The sequence below is a fragment of the Capra hircus genome, chromosome 22 (genome assembly GCF_001704415.2).
Source record: "Capra hircus breed San Clemente chromosome 22, ASM170441v1, whole genome shotgun sequence".
Classification (NCBI taxonomy): Eukaryota; Metazoa; Chordata; class Mammalia; order Artiodactyla; family Bovidae; genus Capra; species Capra hircus.
The window spans coordinates 11,664,108-11,688,349 of NC_030829.1; the positions used below are offsets into that span (position 1 = coordinate 11,664,108).

A 24,242-nucleotide genomic window follows, 5' to 3' on the forward strand; every position below is an offset into this window, starting at 1 on the left:
AAATCTATGGACAGAGGAGCCTGGCAGGCTACAGTCCCTGGGGTCGCAGAGTCAGACACTACAGAGTGACTTTCACGCACACATAGCTGATCTTAGTGATGAGTATGAGGAAGTTTGGAGGCATCTGAGAGCTTCCCTTGAAAACTTAGATGCGGTTGAGAAATCCCACATTGGTGCCAGGGCTGCCTCAGAGCCTTGAACCCCAGGGGACACTCAGAGCCATCCTAGATGCTGCTGCCGGGAGCCGCCTCCCCCAGCCAGGTGTTAGAGAATCAGAAGCCCACTGGAGAGTGACCCAGATCTATTGTATACATTCCATCAGGGAAGAGCTCCAGGTACACGTCTGCTTTGAGAATGATCCCCTCTTGGCTAGATTTGTGCATTTTTACAGAAGATTTTTTTAAAGATTTCTCTTGGAACTTCCCTGGCAGTCCAGTGCTTAAGACTCCACACTGCCAATAGAGGGAGCGTGGGTTTGCTCCTTAGCTGAGGAACTAAGACCCCACATGCCACAAGGTATGGCCCAGAAATTGGGGTGGAAAATGAATAAAGCACACATTTTTCAAAATTTTGTTCTTTCGTTCTTGTATCCTTCCTTCCTTAGGTTCTGGAATGAATTTGCTGCAGATTCAGGACAAAGTCTGGTCACAGGCTTGCCTTGGAGCCTGCGCACCTCGCTTAGAGGAGAAGCTTGGCCGACCGGTGCCATCCTGCTCCGTTGTGGTAGGTCCCCTGCCCAGTGCCCAGTGGTGAGGCTCACTGGAGAGCTGGTTTGCTGCTGGGGAAGTGGTATAGTACACACACGCACCCCTCTGCACCCCCAACCACATGCACATCCATCCATTTACACAAGGGCACGCACACCTGGAACTTTGCCTAGTACAAGATAAGTAGTTGACGTGAGTCAGAGCAGTCTGGATCCCTGCCTTGCATTCAGGTGCTCAGGCCCAGTTGCGGATTCCTGCCTCATGGAGGGGGTGAGGGGGGTGGGGAGTGGACTTTGGAGAATTGCGCCCTGGAAAATAATTAGAATGGGAAAAGGATTGAAGGCATATGTTCTGGGTGATTGCACTCCTTAGGAAAAAATGCACAAGATGGAAATTTAAGGGATGGCACCACCATTGAAGCTTGGGGCAGGCAGTCTGGAGGAAATAAAGAGACGTGCCAGTGATCTGGGGAGAGCATGGGCCTTGGAGCCACACTGTCTGGGGTGGAATTGGGCTCTGCTGCTAACCGCCTTTGTGACCTTGTGCCTCAGTTTCCTCATCACTTCCACTGTTTCCGGAGCAGTAGGAATGCTACTACTTTCTATCTGTCAGGCTGTTGTGCAGAATGAATGAGGTGATACGTTTAATGTACTTAAGATGGTGCTTGGTCCCAGGGCTAATATGAAAAACATTGGGACAGCCACATGCAGAAGAGTGAGACTGGACCGCTGTCTTACTCCAGATATAAAAATTAATCCATAATGGATAAAAGGCTTGAATATAAAATTTGAAACCGTAAAACTCTGAGAAGAAAACAGGTGGTTAGCTCCTTGATACTCAGCAGAGAGTTTTTTTGCATTTGAAGCTAAAAGCAGGGGCCTTCCATGGTGGTCCCATGGCTAAGATGGCAAATTCCCAATGAAGGGGGCCCAGCTTCAAACCTGGCCAGGGAACCAAATCCCACCTGCCACAGCTAAGAGTTTCCATGCCACCAAAACAAAGATTGAAGATCCAGCATGCTGCAACTAAGACTTGGTGTAGCCAAATAAATATTAAGAAAAAACCCCCGAAAGCAGAGGCAATTAAAGCAAACCCAACAAATACAGCTACAGCAAAATAAAAAGCTTCTGCACAGCAAAGGAAACCATTAACAAAGTGAAAAGGCAACCTACCAACTGGGAGAAAATATCTGCAGAATCTATATCTACTTCCCTGGTGGCTCAGATGATACAGAATTCGCCTGCAGTGTGGGAGACCCGGGTTCAGTCCCTGGGTGGGGAAGATCCCCAGGAGGAGGGCATGGCAACCCACTCCAGTATTCTTGCCTGGAAAATTCCATGGACAGAGGAGCCTGGAGGGCTATAGTCCACGGGGTCTCAAAAGAGTTGGACACGACTGAGCAACTAAGCACACGTACCTGATAAAGGGAACAGTTCAATGAAAGAACTTTAACCATTGGAGTGGCACCCATATTCAGAATAGCCACTGGCTGTCCATGCTCTGGTTTCTCCTAGTTGGCCAGCTGAGTTCTTGGTTGCGCCCTGCACTTGGCCATTTAGTGGGAAGCACCTGCCCCATACCAGAACAAGTGGAAGCGCTGGGTGGGGCAGAGTGTTAGCTGTGAGGGAGACCAGGGCATAAGGAGAACCAGGCTACCGCGAGTGCCTCCTGTTGGCAGTTCCAGCCACGGAAACACTTTTCTATCAACAGTAGGAGCTGAAAACAGCTTTTGCCACCACAAGCAGAATGTCAAAGCCAGATTGTCATCATCATCCCCAGGGTGGGCTTCCCAGGTGGCTCAGTGGTAAAGAACCCGCCTGCCAATGCAGGAGACGTGGGTTTGATCCCTGGGTCAAGATGATCCCTTAGAGGAGGAAATGGCAACCCACTCCAGTATTCTTGCCTGGGAGAGAATGACCGTGGAATCATTAAGTATCAGACGTGACTGAGCATGCACAGGCTCTCAGAGGGTGCCGTGAAGCCAGCACACAGAGCTAAGGGTGTCCTGCCCGACTGAAGCAGACAATTCAGAACCCAGGCAGGCTGATGCACAGCAGAAAGGAAAAAAGGAAGGGTGAACAGAAGACAGCCAAGCCTCTGGGACTGGTATTGCACACGGCTGTTAGTTTCCAGTCAATGGAGAGCAGTGTTTTGTCCACGGCAGCCAGCTTTGTTTGCCTTACACCAAGAACACGTGCCTCCAAGAGGGGCCTCGTGCAGACACGAGCAGCTTGAGGAACAGAAAAGAACTGATTTGGAAAAGTGTGTTTTCATTTGAAACATATGTACCCACGTGATGGGGGGAAACAAGCAAAATTCATGTTTTCTGTCATCTCTTTTTCTGAAGGTGGTGCCCAGATGGCTTTCTCTCCTTTTCTGCAGGAAAATTCTTGGAGATGTCATGTAGCGACGCCTCCGCTTCACAACCTCGCAGCCCACCTTTTTTGCCAGCAGTCGCGGTCTCCCGTGTCCCTTGGCAGCCTTCTGCCTGCGCTGTAGCTCATTTCCCTCTTCTGCCCTGGGGGCTTCTGGAACTCTGCAGCTGTGCTCTGCCAGCCTGGAGGATCAGGGTTAATCCCCCCACCACACACACACCTTTCTTCTGTGAGGAGCTGTGGAGAGCTGCTCCCTGACCCACCCCCAAGAGGACAGCCTGCCTCAAATGCTGCCCACAGCCAGCACCGGCTCCCCAGAGTACCCTTGGGTGGGCTTTCACCCCTTCCGTTTCATTCTTTCAGCCCCCATCCTCATTTCCTGGGGTCACTTCCCCAAATAAGCCTCCTGCACAAGCGCTGACTCAGACTGTTCTCTGAGGCAACCCAGGCCAAGACATTTATCTCCCAGGCTTTATTCTCATGGAAATCTGAAATTTTGTTGGATGGAGCAAAATGGTCTTCCCAGACACTGGGAAATCCCTTTAAAAAATTTTTTTATGGCTGTGCCACTGGTCATGTGGGATCTTAGTTCCTTGACCAGGGAGTGAACTCACGCCCCCCGCAGTGGAAGGGTAGAGTCTTAACCACTGGACCACTAAGAAGTCCCAGGAAATCTCATCATTTATTTTAAATTTTTGGAAGTAAGAGAAAGTCAGGGAAAGCGGAGGGTGGGGTCGGGGAGCTTTCTTTTCATAACTATGTTTTCTAAAGACTGTAGGTCTGTCTAGAAGGTATCCCTGCGCTCTGATCCCACAGGAAGTCTCGAAGGGGCCCTGAGAGCTTTGGTTCCTGGTGGAGGCTCCTCCGCCACTGCGCCTTTCCTTGGTTTATTTTCTTCAGGACATTGACCTCCGCGCATGCATGTCTGACTGCTCATGATCTGATTGCTGGGCTGATGGAGCATGTGTGTAAGGCATTATCTACTTCCATGAGTTTGTTTAATGCTTTTCTCCTCTCATTTATTTATTTTTAATGCAACATCCAGAATGTGGGGCTTACAAAGCAAGCCCACGTTGGGGACGGTTTTGTTCTAGCTGCCTTGACTCTCAAAATCAAGTGTGCCTTGAGGCAGTGGGACAACTTCATGTTCATGGTCCCAGCCCCGTGCTGGGCTGCGCTGGTGTTCTGTGAACAGGATGTCCCAGCTGTGATGAGCCTCTCGGCCCCACCCAGGCCTGTTGCTTTCCCATGGCCTGAAGGGTGGGCAGCTGTGCCAAGCAGGTGGGATTTGCTTCTACAGAACGTACTTGCTCTCTCTCCTCAGGGACCCATCTCTTCCTACTTTGTCCAGCGCTATGGGTTTCCTCCAGAATGCAAAGTGGTGGCCTTCACTGGGGACAACCCAGGTGAGTACCTCTTGGGACTTCACCCCCCCCAGTAGCCCGCCTTGGCCCTTGCTGGACGCTGGCAAATGCCAATCAACCTCCTGGGGAAGCCGGTCTGGCAGACCCCTTCTCTGTGGCCCCCTACCCTCCTGCTGCCCTGAGCTCTGACTCCTTGTACCTGTCCCGCCTTGGCCCTGGCTGTACCCACAAGAGCTACCCAGGGCTGCCCAGCAAGGTGACAATTGATCAGTGGAGGAAGACAGTCAAGCCCACCCTCCCTGACCTGCCTTTTCTGTTCCAAAGTAAGCATCTCAGCTCCTCCACCTCTTCCTCCAGTACCCAGCATTAAGACTCTCACCCCTTTTCTGACCTGTTGTTCGGTCACTCAGTTGTGTCCGACTCTTTGCGATGCCGTGGACTGCAGCACGCCAGGCTTCCCTGTCCTTCTCCGTCTCCTGGAGCTTGCTCAAACTCATGTCCATTGAGTCGGTGATGTAGATACGACTTACTCCTCATCGAAGCCTCTTGTCTCCTCTTCCTCCTCCTCTTCTCTGGGGTTTCCCGACAGGTCTCTCAAGGAAGGCCACATGGCCACAGACTGCTGCCCCTCACCACACCCCTGCAGCCCTTTTCCTAATGAGCCACCACATCAGAGTTGATGGATCGAGTAAACACAAATGGAATAAATGCAAATACAATGCCAACTTGAACTCAGAGGAAGGACAGATGATGAGGTGGTAGTGTAAGTGTGCCCCAGGCATTGTTCGGACTTCAGATAACAGGCTTTTTCAGTGTGTATCCCAAGTATTATTTCTCTGAAATTGAGATGTGACTGAGCGCCCTGTATCTTATCTGGCAACTGTATGCCAAATCGCCACCCTGTGCAGCCATTCCTGCCATAAGAAAGTGAGCCTGAGAGGTGCCTATGAAAGGATTCGGGCTGCTTTGCTGGTGGAGGCTGGGGTCTGGCCTCGGCCTTCCTCCTGGCTTCCACACCCACAGCCTCCCTGTACTTGCCTCCTACTGGTTATGCAGATGAGGATGTGGACGGCAAAAATAAAATAAGAAGAGGCCCTTGTGTTTAGGATCCCTAAAAATGGAGCTGAAGGTCCTGTTAAAATGCACTCATCGTCACACTGTGTTGTGTGCTAAGTCGCTTCAGTCGGGTCTGATGCTTTGTGACACTACGGACTATAGCCTGCCAGGCTCCTCTGTCCATGGGATTCTCCAGGCATGAGTGGGCTGCCATGCCCTCCTCCAGGGGATCTTCCCAACCCAGGGACTGAGCCCGTGTCCCTTATGTCTCCTGCATTGGCAGGTGGGTTCTTTACCGCTGGCGCCCCCTGGGAAGCCCTCCATCATAATGATGATATTAAATCCCGTATTTCCTGCAGTATCGATGTGTACTTTTGTGACCAGGAGAAAAACATTTAAGTTGCCATTACCGCTGTTTCTGCCCCCCGTATAAATAACACTCGTGGTGCTCCGAGGTCAGCTCTGGGCCCGCCGGCTTTGGAGCTGAGGGCACGTGAGCCCGTCCCTGCCACCGTGTGGTTGCGTCAGTGTCCTGGCTGCGTCCCCTCCCTCCAGGATGACCACCACTCTGGCATCTGCAGGGAGCCCCCAGGAGCCAGATGAGAGCCACCCTGTCCCTGAGCAGATTCCGTAGCCCTTTGCATGGAGCCCTGTTGTCCAGGTACAAACCCAGACTCAGAGCAGGTTTTGGGGAAGGGCCCCTCATGTTCCTGAGGGGCCTGAGATGAGGTGAGATGGAGGCTGGTGGACACTGACCCAGTTCCTGCAGCAGCGAGGTGTGAAGCCTGTCCTCCTGGTGCTAATTTGAGAGGCAGCTCTGGACTGTGACACGCGTGTTCTGGTGCCCAGGCTTCCCTGGGGATGCCAGGCCCCCAGTTCCTATCTGCCCTAAAGGTTGAGGGGCCCAGTCTCCCTCAGAGCAGTTGGTGCGCAGTTCAGGACAGCCCTAAACTTTGCGGGCCAGGCTTTTCTTTTCAAAATGAAAATAACTTCATCAAGTCTCATTAGAAGAAAATATATCTATATATATTTTCATATTGGGATATAGTTTATTTGCAACGTTGTGTTACTTTCAGACGTCCAGCAAAGTGATGTAGTTATACATAGACATATATCTTTTTCAGAGTCTTTTCCCATAGAGGTTATTACAGAGTGTTAAGTAGTTCCCTGTGCTTCCTGTTGCTTGTCTATTTTGTGTATATTAATGTGTGTGTGTTAATTCCAACCTCCTAATTTATCCCCTGTCCCCTTTCCCGTTTGGTAACCATGAGTCTTTTTAGAAAAATATATATTCTTAGACCTACTCTATCAACTAGAAGAATGTCGTGGAAAATAATGGGCCTGCTTTTTTACCACTGAAACGTGAGCTTCTGGGCACGTTTGAGAGGGAATGACAAAGAAGCAGCTTTTTAAACCTTCCTTTGGGGCTTTGCTTTCAGGTTGAACGTTGGAAGCACCAGGCAGGTAGCCCTCAGCCAGTCCCTCCCTAAGTCTGACCTTCACTCTCCCGCCACCTCAAATAATGTGTTAGTCTTACACCTTTTTCTTATATACAAGGGATACCTCTTCATTGCAGGAACAGATTTTAAGTACTGACAAACCAAGCGAAGAATGTAAAAAAATCATCCACAATCCCTTAATCCAGAGATAACCACAGTTAAAATTTTGAGGACTAGTCCTTCTAAGTTTCTTTTTCTGTGCCCATAAATAGCACGTTTTAATCAACCAAGGCAGAATTTTTGTGAACTTCGTGGTTGTCTCGGGTTCCACTGCTCTGGCATTTACTTCGCCAGTCTCCCTCGGGTGGAGGTGGGAGGTGAGGTAGCAGTGGCTTTTAGTATTTAGACAGTGCAGACGCTGTTCTGTCCCTTGTCCCTGCAGGATAAGCTCTTAGAGATGGGATTCCTGAGTCCAGAGCGCTGACACACTGGTGCATCAGTGAGCAAGGCAGATAAACAAGCTGCCATGGGCCTCGTGTCAAAGGGAACAGTCAACACAGTCTTGCCCCTTTCCTTCCCAACTGAGGTCGGGGACAGCCCCATACTCAGGCCTGGCCTTTGTCTTTCTCGGCCTTGTGTATCCTAACAGTGGGTGGGGAGTGTGGATCCCTTTAGATGCAGCTTCTGAGCCCAAATCAGAGGCCTGGAGCACAGAAACCCCTGTGCTCACAAAAACCCTCTGGCCTTTGTTGTTGTCTTCAGTCCCTCTGTCTGACTGTTTGTGAGCCCATGGACTGCGGCACACCAGGCCGCCCTGCCCCTCCCTGTCTCCTGGAGTTTGCCCATGTTCATGTCCGTTGAATCTGTGATGCCATCCAACCATCTCATTCTCTGTTCCCCTCTTCTCCTTCTGCCTTCAGTCTTTCCCAGCATCAGGGTCTTTTTCAGTGAATCAGTTCTTTGCATCACATGACTTAAGTATTGGAGCTTCAGCTTCAGCATCAGCCCTTCTAATGAGTATTCAGGGTTGATTTCTTTTAGGATTGACTGGTTTGATCTCTTTGCTCTCTAAGGGGCTCTTCAACACCGCAGTGCAAAAGCATCAGTTCTTCGGTGCTCAGCCTTCTGTATGGTCTAACTCTCACCTCCTGGCCTTTGGGGCGTCCTTGGCCCTTGTCTCACCCTGCTCCTGCCTCTCTCTCAGCTTGTAGGCTGGGGTTGGAGGTGGGGGCTTCACTCTTATCTGAGGGAGGTGACTGATTTGCTAAGTGGCTCCCTTGCGACCTCCAGCTAACCACAGGCTCCCCTCCCATTCTCAGCATCGCTGGCAGGCATGAGGCTGGAGGAAGGTGACATTGCGGTAAGGTGACCTCTCCCTCCCAGAGGTGGGGTCAGCTCCTTTTGCCCCAGGGGACCAGGGTACTGGATGTCAGCAGCATCCTATCAGTGGGGCATCCAGGGTTAAAAGGCAGCTGAGGGAGGGGAGAGGGAGACCCAGGTCCCAGGACCTGCCCACAGCTCCTCTCTGAGAAGGTCAGTTGCCTGTGCTGAGTAGACAGGTCCCCTTCCTGCCTTGACAGTGAGCACAGTGGCAGAAGGGTCAGACCTCGGGCCAAAGGACTGTGAGCCCTCCAGGCAATAAAGACATAACCCAGACCCTTCTGCTTCTAGTGGGAAACAGTCGTCACCCAGACCATGACTTAGAGGTGGTTGTAGTAAGTTCTAAAAAAACAGCCCTCGGAATTTGTGCTAGCTTGAATCCGGGGAGCTGACTTTGGATTTTGGTGTGGGAGGGTCAGCAGAGGTTTCGCTGAAGAAATGGCGTTTAATCCAAGGATCAGCATCCTGGACAGTGAAGCGAGGAGGGGGTCAGGGCGGCTCTGCTTGAGTGGCAGAGACGGAGCCACCTCACTTCTGCCCATCTATCTCCAGGTCAGCCTGGGCACCAGCGACACGCTGTTTCTCTGGCTGCAGGAGCCCACGCCCGCCCTGGAAGGCCACATCTTCTGCAACCCGGTTGACCCCCAGCACTACATGGCACTCTTGTGGTAGGCTGGGTATGGGGGAGGAGGTGCGGGCAGGGCTGGCACCATGTGGAGCCTCTGGGGCATTCCACTGAGCAGGCTCTGGGGGCACCTGAGACCCCAGGGACTCACTGGGTCTTGCTGAGAGCAGAGTTGGTGAGGGGGTGGGGTGGGGGGAAGCACCCAGGACCTGAAGTCTCTCCCAAGCCCAGGTACAAATTCCATCCCCAACACCTGTATTGCGTGTGGCCTGAGGCAGACCCCAGAGCATATCTTAGCCACACTTTGCCCATAAAATGGGGGGAACAAGAGGTTTACTTCATAGTGATATTATGATGTATCTGGCATATGGTGGACCTTCAACCAAGGACATCATGCCTCCTGACAGTTCTCATGAAAGGGGTTTGTTTCACACCTTCCAAACAGGCATTTGGCAACCTGCTGGAAGCTACCAAGGGAAGGTTTTTAGCCTTTAAGCTCCAGGAACCACTGGAGAATATGTAGGTCTAGTAAATCTGGCCAGTTCTGCCCATTGTCCAGAGGGTACAATGTGCTGAAACCACAGCTCCGTCTCTCCCTGGGACTCTTTCGTGGCACTCTTCTCTGTAGACAGAGTCCCCCGGACAAGGCATTTTCTGGTGACTCCTGGGGAAGTGCACCGGGCTTGCTGCATGAGGCGGAACCTCAGATTCTTGCTGTGCACTGGCTGGGGTGGGGTCCAGCCTGACCTGCAGCCCCTCTACCTGGGACTCTTTCCCAAAGCCTGTGGGTCCACTCCGAATGCACCTAGCACCTCCCTCAGGGTTGTGTGTGCACTTCTGCAGCTTTAAAAACGGCTCCCTGATGAGAGAGAAGATCCGCGATGAGTCTGCTTCCGGTTCCTGGAGCGAGTTCTCCAAGGCGCTGCAGTCCACGGAGATGGGGAACGGCGGAAACCTGGGTAGGCTGCTGAGGGGGCCTGTGAGGGGAACAGCTGCCTGGGGTGGGGCAGGGCCGGGGAGGAGCCAAGGGGAGCCCTGACTGTCTCCACTTCTGCTCCATGGGGCCTAAAACTTGTGTGGGATCCCCCCGATTGGAGTGAGGCGGGGAGCGGCAGACCAGGCCAGAGTGGAAGCTCCCAGTGACAGCGTCAGAGGTGGCAGCCGCAGTGTCTGCTCTGCCCCGGTGCATCCCCACGTGCAGCTTTCTGCCCCAGACACGAGGTCCTGTTAGGAAAAGTGCCCCGCATTGGGGCAGGCCATCTGAGCAGGGAGGGAACATGCCTCCCTGGGTCAAACCCGTGCTGGCATTTTAGGGTTAGTTGGACAGCTAGCTGCCCCCTGGCTTGGGCTGCTGGGCGAGTGTAGGAAGAACTGTCTCCATGAGGAGCTAGCCTAGGCCTTTCCAGTTGCCCTCTGTCTTGCTGGAGAGAAGGACCTTAGAATCTTCACAGGTCTCCTCCAGGGAATGGGAGGCCCAGGGAACAGGGATGTAGGGTCATTTCACCCTGCCTTTTTTCCAGAGCTGTTGAGAAGCTGATTTTTATGTTTGGCCACTGATAGCTAATCTTTTCCTGGTCTTGTTTCAGGTTTTTATTTTGATGTCATGGAAATCACCCCAGAAATTATCGGACGCCATAGGTTTAGTGCAGAAAACCGTGAGGTATGTATGTTATTGGTCAGTTGGAGCTACGTTGACTCCATATTTTACTATTAAAATTTTTAAAATACCTATGAAATTATGCTAGCTTTAGGGACCTCGTTCATTTAATCAGCCAGTGATAAAACAAATGCTTGAAAAAAGTTTTTGATTTGAGGTATAGTTGATTTGTGATATTGTGTTAGTTTCAGATGTGCAGCCCAGCAATTCAGTTTTTCTTCAAATTATATTCTGAAAAAATATGTAACCTGTATATATTTTATAGGTTATTATGAGATATTGAATATGATTCCCTGTGCTATACAGTAAATCCTTGTTACTTATCTATTTTATGTACAATAGTTTGTATCTGCTAATCCCATAAGCTGGAGATTAATCCCATACTGACTGAGCCTGAGCTCTCCCATGCTCTGACTCCCCAAAGTCCACTTTGGGGTGAATGAGGCCATAAACGCGTGTGCACACATGTGTGTGTGTGTGTTTGACAGGCAAAGTCAGTGGTTCAAGAATACCACTATGGGTGAGCTCCAGTGGAGGCCTGTCATGAGCACCAGATCTGGGCTGTTGTTTAAAAACACACCACACACACACATACACATACCCACAGACACACACATACACACCACACACACACACACACAGATACACACCACACGCACGCGCGCACACACACAGAGTGAGTGGACAATGAGAGCTCTTCACTCTGTCCACTTTCTCCTGGAGACAGGTCTTGGCATTCCCCCGGGAGGTAGAGATTCGAGCGCTGATCGAGGGACAGTTCATGGCCAAGAAGATTCATGCTGAGGCGCTGGGCTATCGAGTCAGTAAGTGAGCTGCTGGTGGGCTGTGTTCTGGAGTGGGGTCCAGGGGTCCTGCTCACACACTGAGGTGCTTGAGACCCTTTCTGCCTTCAGACCAGGCCTCGTGGACATTCTTAAGGCTCCCTCACAGGGTCCTTGTTTTTGCAGGAGGGAAATAGAGCCTGGACCTGGTGGTGGGATGAGGTGGACTGGTCCTGTGGGCAGGCATAGACTAGGAGGTGGGTTGTTCCTGCCTCTCTGCTCTGTCACCAGTAGCCTCATCTCCTGGCCAGGAACTGTAGGGTTTGAGAGATCTTTCTGTAACCCTCAGCCCCATCCTGCAGACGAAATGTCCTAAGCTCGGGATCCTGAGGACACAGGCAATACAGGTGGTAAAGGTCTGGGCTGGGGCCATCACTGAACCTTCACCTTCTGGGCACACCCCTGCCCATGGGGCACAGCTCCGGGCATTTCAGCTTGAACAGGGAAGAGAGGGGATGTAGAACCACTGTCAGAACTGAGAGACCTGCAGTGGAGAGGACAGAACCAGGGCCAGCAGAGACCCATGGGGAGGGAGCGACTTCTAAGAACTGAGCCATGGAGTAGGCAGCTTAGGAGGTCAGTGAGTTCCGCCTACTGATGTTGCCAGAACAGTCTGGGAGAGTCTGAAGGATGTTGGACCAGCCGAGCACAGAGTCCAGGTTTCCGAGATGTTTTTATCCCTCTGGGCTGCAGCTGTGGTCAAGAGAAGGTCGAAACCCCTGGAATCCTCTCAGCTTGAGGGTCTCCTCATGATACTTCTACCGACAGTCCAAGTCCTATGTAGTGTGTATTTTATGTCTTTGAACCTATCAGGTAAAAAGGACACTTTAAAGTAGGCACTAGGTAAACCGTTTTGAAAACCTGTTAGGCAGCATCTACTAAAGCCGCATACAAACCCACCTGGCAACCTCACTTCCCGGCAGATGCAAGACAGAGATGTGGACAGGTGTTCACTAAAGCCGTGCAGGAGGCCACTCCCCGGGGCCCTGTGCGTGACACCCCATGCTGGAAACAACCCAGTGTCTGTCGAAGGTCAGATAAGTGCCTCATGGGGTGTTCAGATGACGTGATCCTACACAGAAATGAAAGTAAACCAGCCTCAACCAAGCACAGCCACATGGATGCGTCTCACAAATGAAAACGCTGAGCAGAAGAAACCAACCCAAAGTATGTGTGACAGATTCCGTGTACAGCAGATTCAAAAGCAGACAAAGTATCTGCTGTCGTTGGAAGTCTGGTTGATTGGTAGTTACCTTTCGGGGGGCCATGGTGCCTCGGGGGTGCTGGTGAGACTGTTTCATCGGTTATACAGGTATCTTCAGTCGAAAACATGCACCGCTGTCAGCACGCGGTGCACAGGTGCATTTGTTAGGATGTAACAGCTCAACAACAGTTTAAAAATTTTTTTTTAATATTTATTTATTTGGCTGCACCAGGTCTTAGTTGCAGCATGCAGGATCTTCGTTTCAGCCTGTGGGATCCTAGTTCCCTGACCAGGGAGGGAACCTGAGCCCCCTGCATTGGAAGCGTAGAGTCTTAGCCATGGGACCACCAGGGAAGTCCCTCAACAACGTTTTTAAATAGAATGAACTTACTTTTATAAACCCCAATTCATGGCAAATAGATAGGGAAACAGTGGAAACAGTGACAGACTTTATTTTTCTTGGGCTCCAAAATCCCTGCGGATGGTGACTGGCCATGAAATTAAAAGATGCTTGCTCCTTGGAAGAAAAGTTATGACCAATCTAGACAGCATTTTAAAAAGCAGAGACATTACTTGGCCAACAGAGGTCTGTCTAGACAAAGCTATGGTTTTTCCAGTAGTCATGTATGGATGTGAGAGTTAGACTTTAAAGAAACCTGAGTGCCGAAGAATTGATGCTTTTGAACTGTGGTGTTGGAGAAGACTCGAGAGGCCCTTGGACTGGAAGGAGATCCAACCAGTCCATTCTAAAGGAGATCAGTCCTTTTCATTGGAAGGACTGATGCTGAAGCTGAAACTCCAATACTTTGGCCACCTGATGCAAAGAACTGACTCATTGGAAACTGACCCTGATGCTGGGAAAGAATGAGGACAAGAGGGGAAGGGGACGACGGAAGATGACATGGTTGGATGGCATCGCTGACTCAACGGAGGTGAGTTTGAGTGAACTCCAGGAGTTGGCGATGGACAGGGAGGCCTGGCGTGCTGCAGTCCATGGGGTCACAAAGAGTTGGACACGACTGAGTGACTGAACTGAACTGAACTTTTATAAACTGTCCCACTCCTCTCCATTCTTCCACCAAAAGTGTAAAAAGAAATTCCCCAAGGGTCTCCACAGGCTCCTAAGTTTCCTGAGAAGTGAGCCCAGGTGAGCAGGACAGGGCCGGCGCTGAAGGGGGCATGAGTAACTGGCCGGAAGGGCTCTCTCGTCGTCAGCAGGGGGCGCTTTGGGGGGCTGTCCTCACTGGCCCAGTATGCAGGGAGAGTCAGTGGGGGTGGAGAGGCCTTCCTGGGCTCCAGGGGACTAGCGTGATCATGTCAGCATTCCCAGCCTCTGAAGCGATTCTTGTGCAAACAGCGTAAAGTTACTTATCCTCTTAGCAAGCTTAAGGGGGCGAATCAAACCTCTCCTTCCAGCTCTGCTGAGTTCCTCTCAAAACAAGATCACATGAATGAACACGCTTGAACCTAAAAAGGCACAAGGGCGGCACGGACTGCAGGCATTATGTTGCCAGCTGAGCAGCTTGCAGGATCTTAGTTCCCAGACCAGGAATTGAACCCAGGCCCCGGCAGTGAAAGTGCGGGGTCCTAACCACTGGACCGCCAGGGAGGTCCCTCTCATTTCTTTATTGAATAGTCATAATCTCATTTTAATAACATCTAAGAAGAATAAAAAGACGGCTGAAGTAAGACTGGTGATCATGATCATAGCAGGTGTCAGTATGTACCGAGTGTCTACTGTGTGCCCAGCCCGGTTCCTAAGCACTTTATCTTTATTAACAGCAATATCTCTGGGGTGGGTATCACTCCTGCTTCCAAAAGTAGGAAACCAAGGCTCAAGGTGTTGTGTCCCTTGTTCCAGGCTGGCAGACCTTCTGAACCAAGCCAGTCTGGTTCTAGACTCTAGATGCTTAACCACTGGGTTACATCTGCTTCCTTTAAGGAATGATCCCTGTCTTGGTATTTAGACACCAGGAGACATATGCGCCCAGCTGGGCGGGGCTAACTCCATGGTTCCTTTTCAGCTTATGTTTCCACGTACATTTCATTACGTTTAGGTTGACTTATAAGAGCAGCAAAGCCTTAGGGACTTCCCTGGCGGTCCAGTGGTTCAGACTGTGCTTCCAGTGTAGAGGGCACGAGGTTGAAGCTTGGTTGGGGAGCTAGGGCCCCACATCTCTTGTGGTGCAGCCAAAAACTTTTTTTTAAAAAGCAGCCTTATAATAGCAAGTTTTGAAAATAAAGGAGAGAAAACCACCTATAATCCCATCTCCTCTCACTAACCACTCGTGCCGTCTGGGAGCACTTTCTTTCAGTCCCCTTTATGAGCTTATTTTTATAAAGCCGGAGTCCTGTTCCCGTTTTACCTACAAAGAGTACATACAAACCCAAACTCTGTCAGAGCCTTCGTGGTGCTTTACATCGCGCCCAGCTGACTCCTCTTGCAGTCGTGAATGGAGTATGATTTGATTTTCCAACATGGAATCACACGGGAACATCTTCCCATGCGTCCTGAATTGTTTTCTTAGCTGGCTGTCATCCCTTCCCCTCTTCCCAGCCCAGACACTCTCTTCGTGGCCGAGGGTTAAGATGGGGGAGGCTGAAAGGGGCTTATAACATTTGTTTTGAAATACCTACATAATAAATAAATGCCTTTTTATTGTAAAAGAGTCCTGTGACAGTATAGGGATGTAAGCACTATGCGATTACAGAGCGCTCTCTGTCTTCCCGCCCTGCCCCAGCTCCCACATCACGCTTAGACGGCCCGTGGGGGAGGCGTGGGGATGCGGAGGACTAGCTCTGCCTTAGGGACACCTTTTTCCTATCAACACCACCTCATGCCTGGCGGGTTCTCTCTTCTGGCAGTTTATATGCCTCCGGAGGGTCACTACGCCACCTATCTTGTACTACAGGTATGGCAAGTCAGCAGTTAAGGGCTCACCTCGTTCCAGAATTTAATTTATTTACACTTCTTTCCATTTACAACTTATTTGTGGGGCAGGAGGGCATGCCGCATGGCTTGTGGGATCTTAGTTCCCGACCAGGGATTGAACCCAGGCCCTTACCAGTAAAAGTGCCAAGTCCTGACCACTGGTCCACTGGAGAATTCCCTGCGTTTACCACTTTCTGTTAGCATTAAATAAATATATATATATAATTTTGGTTCAGCGGTCTCTCACTGTTACAGTACAAGGCATGTTCTTTCTTGACCATCTCCATTGTAACCTGAAGTGGGACTATATGTCTTTTACTAGGTGGCAGTTTATTATTTTTCATTGTGGAAAATATCTTGCATGCAGCAGAATATATGCTTCCTACAGCTAACTGTAAAAACAGATTAAAAAATCAAACACCTGTTCACTGAGCACTCTGGTTAAGAAATACAACACTGGGGCTTCCCTGGTGGCTCAGTGGTAAAGAATCCACCTGGCAATGCAGGAGACATGGGTTCGATTCCTGGTCAAGTCTGAGCCCGTGCACCGCAACCACTGAGGCCTGCATGCCCTACAGCCCGGGCTCCACAACACATGAAGCCGCCGCAGTGAGAAGCCCTCGCACCACAACTAGAAAAAAACCCACACAGCAACAAAGACCTAGCACAGCCAAATGTAAATAAACAAATAATTTTGAAAAGTTAAAAACCCCCCCAAAACCTCTGTCCTTGTACTCTGAAACAAATGACATTAAAAAAAAAAAAGAAACGGAACATTGCCAGAACCTTAGAACCATCCTGTGTACCCTCTTTAGTTGCATCCCCAAGAGGTGGGTGAGGCAGTGGCCTCACAAGTCCACATGGACAGAGCCAGCTTCAGATCTCCCCCCAAGCCCCGTGTGACAAGCAAGAGGCATTGACCTGACGCTAGCCTTTTGTGGCAGAACTCTGAACAACAGCCTTTTCTGCCTTGGGGGAATTGTCACGGCCATTTTTTTTTGTTTGTTTGTTTTTTCTTTTTCCTTACAGTGCCCAAGACAAAGATTTTGGCCACTGGAGGAGCATCTCACAACAGAGACATCCTACAGGTAAGTGCTGGTAGCAAGCTCTGCACTGGGGCCTCTTCCATGTCTGATACTTCTAAGAGCGAGAGACTCAGCAGTTAACACTGCCTCTGTTGCCACTCCTGCAGAGATGGGGAGCTTACAGCTCATTCTCTCCCAGGAAGCCAGCTCTTTACAGCTCACACGGCGAACAGGTTCAATGTTACACTCAGTGAAATCCATTGCCCTGTCCAGCTCCACTCTCTGATCCCAGCATCAGCTTCTGGAGTCACACAGAAAGTGCCTGTCTTCCACGGCAGATCTTCTGACATCTAAGGCCAGTGTTCTTGTCTTCCTCAAGGTTTCCCCCTTCCAGTTTAAACGTCTGATTCTCCCGGCCATTCCTCTGGTTATACAGCAGCCAGAATTTGTCACTGTCTGTCTGGTCCTTCATTGTGTTAGAAATATATGACCCAAAGTGGAGTCAACCTGCAGGTATCTGACAACCAGGCCGTCACATCGTGGGGCTGTCAGTGTCTTCCTGGGACACTGAGCAGTTTTAGATACAGCCTGAGGCTGCCTTAGCTGTTTGAGTAAGTGTATCAACTGTTGACGTGTAAGGTACTTGCCTTAGATAAGGTTCTCTAGAAGCAGAGCCTGAAATGGGAATTCTTCTAGAAGTGATTTGTTGGGAGAGTGCTCCCAGGAGAAGGGATTGAGGGAAGCAGGCAGGGCAGGGGAAGAAGGATAAGCAAGGATGTGGCTCTGGCTAGAGTCAGCTTCAGCTCCATCCCAGGTGGAGATGAGGTACATGGACTACGCTGCAGACTTGTCTCCACCTTGGAGTAAGGGGGGCAGCCAGCTACCATGGGGAGAGGTGAGAATAACCTCCTGTGAGAGGGAGCCTCTGTTCAGCCAAGAGCAATTTTTAAAGATTTTATTTATTTTTTGACTGTGCCCTGCAGCATGTGGGATCCTTGTTCCCCGACCAGGGATTAAACCTGCACTCCCTGCATTGGAAGGCACAGACTCTTAGCCACTGGACTGCCAGGGGAGCTCCAAGAGCAATTCTTTTTTTTTTTTTTTTCACTTTTACTTGCATTTATTTTTTGCGGCATTTATTCCAGGGCCATAAGTTTTTGTTTCTTCCATTTCTTCTGGAATCTCTTTTTCTTTTGTGCAACCTCCTCTTCTGGTTTAGGAGCAATCTGTTCTTTTTCAGTAAGGATTGTCTCAATGTGGCAAGGAGAGCTCATGTACGGGTTGATCTGACTGTGAGATCTGTTAAGTCCTGGGTCCCATCTTGGGTGCTTTGTTCACCTGGATATGTTCAGTGACCAGAGAATCTGCATCTAAGTCCTTCTGTTCAGTCTCACTCTCTGCATTTTTAAGCATGTGCAGAACCAAGAGCAATTCTTTTGAAAGGCAGTCATGAACTGTTAGCCAATACTCAGGACATGTGGGTGAGGGTGCACACCAGCAAGGGGATCTGGGTGGGACATCAACAATTCTGTCATTTAGTTGCCAAGTCGTGTCTGACCCTTTTGTGACCCCATGGACTGTAGGCTGTCAGGCTCTTCTGTCCATAGAATTTCCTGTGGCAAGAATATTGGAGTGGGTTGCCATTTCCTTCTCCAGGAGATCTTCCTGACCCAGGGATCAAACCCGTGTCTCCCTCATTGCAGGTGGATTTTTTTTTTTTTTTTCACTGCTGAGCCACTAGGGAAGCACATCCCCAATATCTCTCATCAACTAAGAATCTCGAGTCTTTTCCACGTGAGCTCCTCTTAGTACAGATCCTCTGTTCTAAACTAATATAATTTATCTGGGGAACCTACATGGAAAGCTCTATGTTTATCCCTGTCAGACCTGCTCTTGTTAGTTTGGGTTTGTCTGAGCTTGTTAGTAATAGTCAGAGACCAAGCCATCTCCACCTTGGCTGTTTGCTAAGCATTCAGTCTTTGTTAAAAAGGTTAAACAGTGCAGGGACAACCTGGAGATCTGTGGCCCTCCAATGGGGACTTCTCCCAGGTCACCCTGACCCTAGGATCACCAGGGTGGCATGGTCAAATGCACTTCTTTTAAGGCAGTAGAGGTGGAATCGAAGGGATCAGAAGACATGAGAAAGGAGAGCCTGGAGAATTCAAGTCTGTGTCCACATTCCCTCTGAGATACGGCTCACCACAGTAAGAACCTCTGTCCTTTCCAGGTGCTTGCAGATGTGTTTGGTGCCCCCGTGTACATCATAGACACCGCCAACTCAGCCTGTGTGGGCTCTACTTACCGAGCTTTCCACGGTAGGTGGATGGATGGGGGCAGACGCCTCTGGAAGCGGCTGGGGCACTGGCTGGGCTGAGGACAGTGGAAAGGGGAGATTGGGATGTTCCCAGTCTTCAGGAACATGGCAGGCTTCACTTTTCTCCCCTCCCAAACCCTCTGTGCCTTTATTCTTTACTTAAACTGGAAAAGAGAGACACAGTCCTAACTAAATGAAGCCTGCTCAGACATTGGTTGAGGGCCCTCGGATGAGTCTGGACAGCGGGTAGGTAGGAGGGGTAGATAACATCCAGAGCTGTCTTTTCAACGAGAGCGGGAAATGGACACAAGGGTGAATGCTTCAGAGCCGAGAAGTCCAGGACCCTGGACAGCTCCATGGGGGGAGCGTGGCTCTGATGGAGGCATCGCAGAAACTAGAGGCATCGCAGAAACTAGGGGAGCAGCAAAGGCCCACAGGGATGTTGTTTCACCCATGTGGTCCATTTGCCGTATCCCCTGCCTGCTCAGGTTGCCCACCCATGTACCTCAAGGGCTTCTGGTGGTTCCATTCTTCACACACTTATCCTTAACTTCTTAACACACCTATTTAACCTTGTTTTTTCCTTTGAACACTGAGAATTAATCAGGGAGCGTAGCCTTCTCTTAATAAACTCTCATTCTTTCATTCCCTTCCCTCACCCCTGTGTGCCTCATCCCACATGGTGCCAGCTCCATATAAAGATCAGTGGGCAATTTATTCTAGACTCTTGTTTTTAATCAAACTTTACATCCTGTTGACTTTTTATCTACACTTATCTTTGACTTTGTCTTTCTTTTCTCTTTTTTTGGTGACTCCCTTCAGTTTCTTTTTCCTTCTTCATTTCTATTCTAGTTTTGTTAGAATATACAGCCTGAATACATTTTTAAGAAAAAAATCAGTAGGTGATACTTTTCTGAGGGCTTACATGCCCACTCTCCCAAAGAATACTACCTTGGCTGGACAAAGGACTCTAAAATGTTTTTCTCAGAACTTTGAAAACTCCATTCCATAAGCTTCCAGCCTTCAGAGTGGTTCACTTTATGCTCCTTCTGCCGAAACAGGAAGGGAACTGCTCTTTGGGGCCTCCACTGCTATTCTGCACTGTTTTCCTTTCTTATTTTTCTGTGCCACCTTTTTCTTTTCCTGCACTGCTTGGCTTGTGGGATCTTAGTTCCCTGACCAGGGACTGAACCGGGCCCTGGCAATGAGAGTGCTGAGTGCTAACCAGTGGACAGCCAGGGAGTTCTCTTCTGTGCCTGTTTAGTTGCCAGAGGTTACCTATGGATACTGCCCTAACTGCCATCTAAAACTAAACCCTGAGCTAAGTCCTGGAATACCAGTTTCCACTTTATGTCCACATCCATTCTCTCCAGCTATGTCTAGGGACAAAAACCAGCCACACAAAGCCAGGCTGTGAGTGGAGGGAGACCAGAGTCTTTGGAGAAGTCTCTCTGGGGGCCACCCCACCATCCACTGGCCCCTCATCCACACAGCTCTGGACTGGGATTTTTCAGCATTCCACGAGAGAACCAGGCCTCGCATCTTTAGTGGGCCCTCCTTCCCTCTTGGTGGTCTTGAGTTTCCCTTCTGTCTGATACTGCTCCTTAATTTGCTTGGAAATTCCTTGTTGTTCCTTGCCCACCTACGGACGCCTTCCCTCTTTCCAGGCCCATCTCTCCTTTGCCTGGTGAGCATTTACTGAGTGCCTCCTGGATGCAGGCAGTGTGCTAGACCCCAGGGCTCCAGCGGAGACCAAGTCCTGGCCTCCCAGAGCTTCCATCTCAGGAAGGGAGAGACCTTAAATCTGTGGCGGCAGTGTGGCACGCCCTGAGGAAAGCGGAAGGTGCTCAGGGGTGGCAGGGATATTCTTAGAGGCCGCTTCTTTGGGAAGAGAGGAGGGATCATTCCGCACAGTGGAAAGGCTCTGGGCAGAAGGAATTGTGAAGCTGGGGTGACTGCAATGCAGTGAGCGGTGTGGGGAGTGGAGTCACGTGAGGGAGGGGAGGCAGGCAGACCCTCCCCTCTGTCAGAGGTTAGAGGTTAGCTGCCTCCTAACACGCACTTCAGACAAACTAGGCCCTGCTGAGAAGGAGGGCTGCTTGCGAAACTTTTCTTCTCTTTCTCCCTGTTTTTAGGATGGTTTCATGGAGGTACAATTTATATAATATAAAAAAAAATCACCCATACTTGGCTATACAATTCAGTGTTTTTCAGTAACTTTACTAAGTTGTGGGACTTCTCTGGTGGTCCAGTGGTTAAGAATCCACCATCCAATGCAGGGGACACGGATTTGATCCCTGATAGGGAAACTAAAATCCCTCAGGCCTCCGAGCAACTGAGCCTGCACTCTGCAACAAGAGAGACCCGTGTGCTGCAACAAAGACTCGGCACAGCCAAAATAAAGGGAAAACAAAACAAAATACTTTATTAAGTTGTACAACTGTCACCATAATCCAGTTTTAGAACATATTCTCACTCCAGAGATAAAATGCTATTTCCGGGTAACGCCTTCATTTGCAATATGCACTGATACAAAATGAGCTGTCCCTTCTAGGCCTTGCAGCTGGAACAGACATGCCCTTCGCAGAGATTGTGAAGTTAGCCCCAGATCCCAGATTAGTTGCAACCCCAACCCCAGGAGCGTCTCAGGTAAGAGACCATCCAAATGTATTTGTGGCACTTGCCTTGTGAAAAACCATCTAGGTTCTTATTTCCAAAAGGTAAGTATTTTCTTTGTCACCTACATTACAGTTGATGTGCTCAACTGAAGAGGAAATCTACTTTTTTTTTTTTTTTCTAATTGTCAAAAAAATAGAGCAAAGGAAGCAGGTTGTCTCTGAGATTCAGAGATTCCTCTAATCTTGTAGCCCCAGGGATCAGATGGCTCACTGGGTGCATCTTCCTTGCTCTGATGCCTTGGAGTGGGTGCTTGCTTCTAATTCACAGAGTTACAGAAGCCACTGAAAGATTCTGTCACTTAAGCATAAGACATGCTGGGTTTCTACCTCTTAGATCTGAAGTCTGGATCCAAGACAACTGTGTGGTTCCTCAGTCAGGGAACACAGGCCCCACTTGCTACAAGTTGCTATCCTGGAAAGCAGACCCTGAGTTGTTGATGAGGATGCAGATTTATGGGCTTCCCTGCTGGCTCAGACAGTAAACAATCTGCCTGCAATGCAGGAGACCTGGGTTCGATCCCTGGGTAGGGAAGATCCCCTGAAGAAGGGAATGGCTACCTACTCCAGTATTCTTGCCCTGGAGAATTCCATGAACAGAGGAGCCTGGTGGGCTACAGATGGGGTCTCAAAGAGTCGGACACGACTGAGCAACTAACACTTTCACATGTAGGAGATTTACGAGGGGGCACTCTTGGAATCTGCTTGTGTGAAAGGGCAAAGAGGCAGGGCTGGGCCAAGGTGGGAGAGGAGCTGCTGCAGGGCCACCTCAGAGGAGTCCTCGGCCCATCCTACAGGAAGTTCTAAAGCTGGGATGACTCTTTCGAGTTTTATGCAGTTGTAGCAAGGGGCAGTCTAGACAGTTTGCACCACCTTTCCAGTTTGCAGAAGGTTCTTGAAGCCCTGGAGCAGGGGCGACTCAAACAGAGGGCTTTATTACTCACAGTACTGCAGGCGCTATAGGCTCCATGTCTGTATCAGTGCTCCTTGGCCTTGAAGAGCCATGGGGCAGTGTGGAGTGGACCCACGTGGATAGTGTGCTCTCACTGTGTCTGTGACCCAACTAGGGGGCCCCAAGCTTAGGAATCCCCCAGCATCATAAAGGAGCTGCCAACAAACCGGTCCAGCCTTGGCCCTCAAAGGAGTCATTGTCTTTCTGATCCTGATCAGCACACCAATTTCCCCTCTCTCCATCTTCCAAGGCTGTTTGCTATACAAACACCCTTGAAGAGATAGTCAGGAACAAAAGCTGTCACAAGATGTGTAGAAACACCCTGGAGAACTGTCTGCCCGCCTGTCTTGGGAGCAGAAGCTCCTGCTTTCCAGGTGTCTAGATAACCCGCCCACATGGGTCTGCCCAGGCTTCCATTACTTTCTGTTGTGTGTGTGTCCTGTTTAAAAGGCAGCTCAATGCAGTTGAGCCTGCCTTGAGATAAAGGGCCTTTGAGTTCTGATTCTTATCATGCCTCTCCCTCCCCATGCGACCTTCACATGACCTTGACCTGCCTCCTCATCTGCAAACTTGTGTTTCTGCATCTGGGAACTGGGGATATCTGTCCAGCCTGCTTTTAACCTACTCCTTGTGAGGCTTAAAAAGAATCCTTGTCTAGCACGGGTTTATGATACAACAGGAGGTCAGATGGTATTGCTAGGATTGGTTCAGCGGTTCAGCAGAGTCAGGGCTCTGGGTCAGGTTCTTTAACGTTCTCTAGATCAGCAGTGGACAAAGGGAACATCATGAGAGCCACGTATGTCATTTAAATTATCCGGTAGTCTCATTAAAAAAAAAAAGTGACTAACTTTAATATATTTAATTCAAAATGTCCAAAATACTGGTCATTTCAACATGTAATTGATAAGAAAAGTTGCTCGTGTGCTGTTTCACTCTGTGTGTGTGTGTGTGGATGAGCTTTGAAATCTGGTATGTATTTTCTTCTAGCGGCAGCAGTCACATTTCAAGCGCCCAGGACCGCATATAGCTTGTGGCTGCCCTATCGGATGGTGCTGTGCTAGGTATACTCCACACGACCACAGGATGTTTGCAGTTGTTTCTAACATCCTGTCCATCCACAGCTGTATTCACAGGCAGGAATCCGAGCATGCCTTTGGGCAGAGAGGGTTTCCTCACACACTCTTGCTAATCAGGGAGAAACACGCTACTCTGTTCCCCGCAACTCCCCCAACGGATGACACTTGGTTATACAGTCAGCCTGGGGTAGAGTCTGGCTGCTCTTTTATCCTCTCTAGAAGGAGGCCAGCAAGGAAGAAGGTAGTTGGGGAAAGCTTTAGGGTAACAAACTGCGACTGCTGCTGCGACTGCCTCATGACAGGTGGCGAATACTCCATGTGTGTCCTGCCACTTTCCCTGGCTTGTTTATGACCAGTCGCTAATAGCTCATGGAAGTCTTTACCGTTAAACCCAAGTGCAACCTCAGAATCCTTCTCAGCACTAGGTGGCAAGCAGTGACAGCCTGTGATTGTTGGCACAAGTGACTTATTTGAGGACTGGATTGTAAACAACCTTGAGAGCCAGGCAGCATCCTCTGTTTGCCTTCTATGGCGCACCTGTGTGCTCAAGTGGAAACTCAAGACAGGAACAGTATTTTCCTTGTAGGCTCAGCTGAATGTTCCAATTTCCTCCTTGGAG

General features: G+C 49.9%; 1 protein-coding gene across 1 annotated transcript in view; it reads left to right on the plus strand.

Moving 5' to 3' along the window:
* Positions 1–24,242, plus strand: part of XYLB (xylulokinase) — a 41,187-nt gene that overhangs the window by 13,998 nt on the left and 2,947 nt on the right. Inside the window, exons 9-18 of the mRNA XM_018067179.1 lie at positions 605–723; positions 4,407–4,488; positions 8,261–8,301; positions 8,874–8,989; positions 9,790–9,905; positions 10,533–10,606; positions 11,331–11,427; positions 16,611–16,669; positions 18,834–18,921; positions 21,475–21,569. Coding sequence (XP_017922668.1) covers positions 605–723; positions 4,407–4,488; positions 8,261–8,301; positions 8,874–8,989; positions 9,790–9,905; positions 10,533–10,606; positions 11,331–11,427; positions 16,611–16,669; positions 18,834–18,921; positions 21,475–21,569 — 887 coding nt within the window. The remainder of the gene's footprint in view (positions 1–604; positions 724–4,406; positions 4,489–8,260; positions 8,302–8,873; positions 8,990–9,789; positions 9,906–10,532; positions 10,607–11,330; positions 11,428–16,610; positions 16,670–18,833; positions 18,922–21,474; positions 21,570–24,242) is intronic.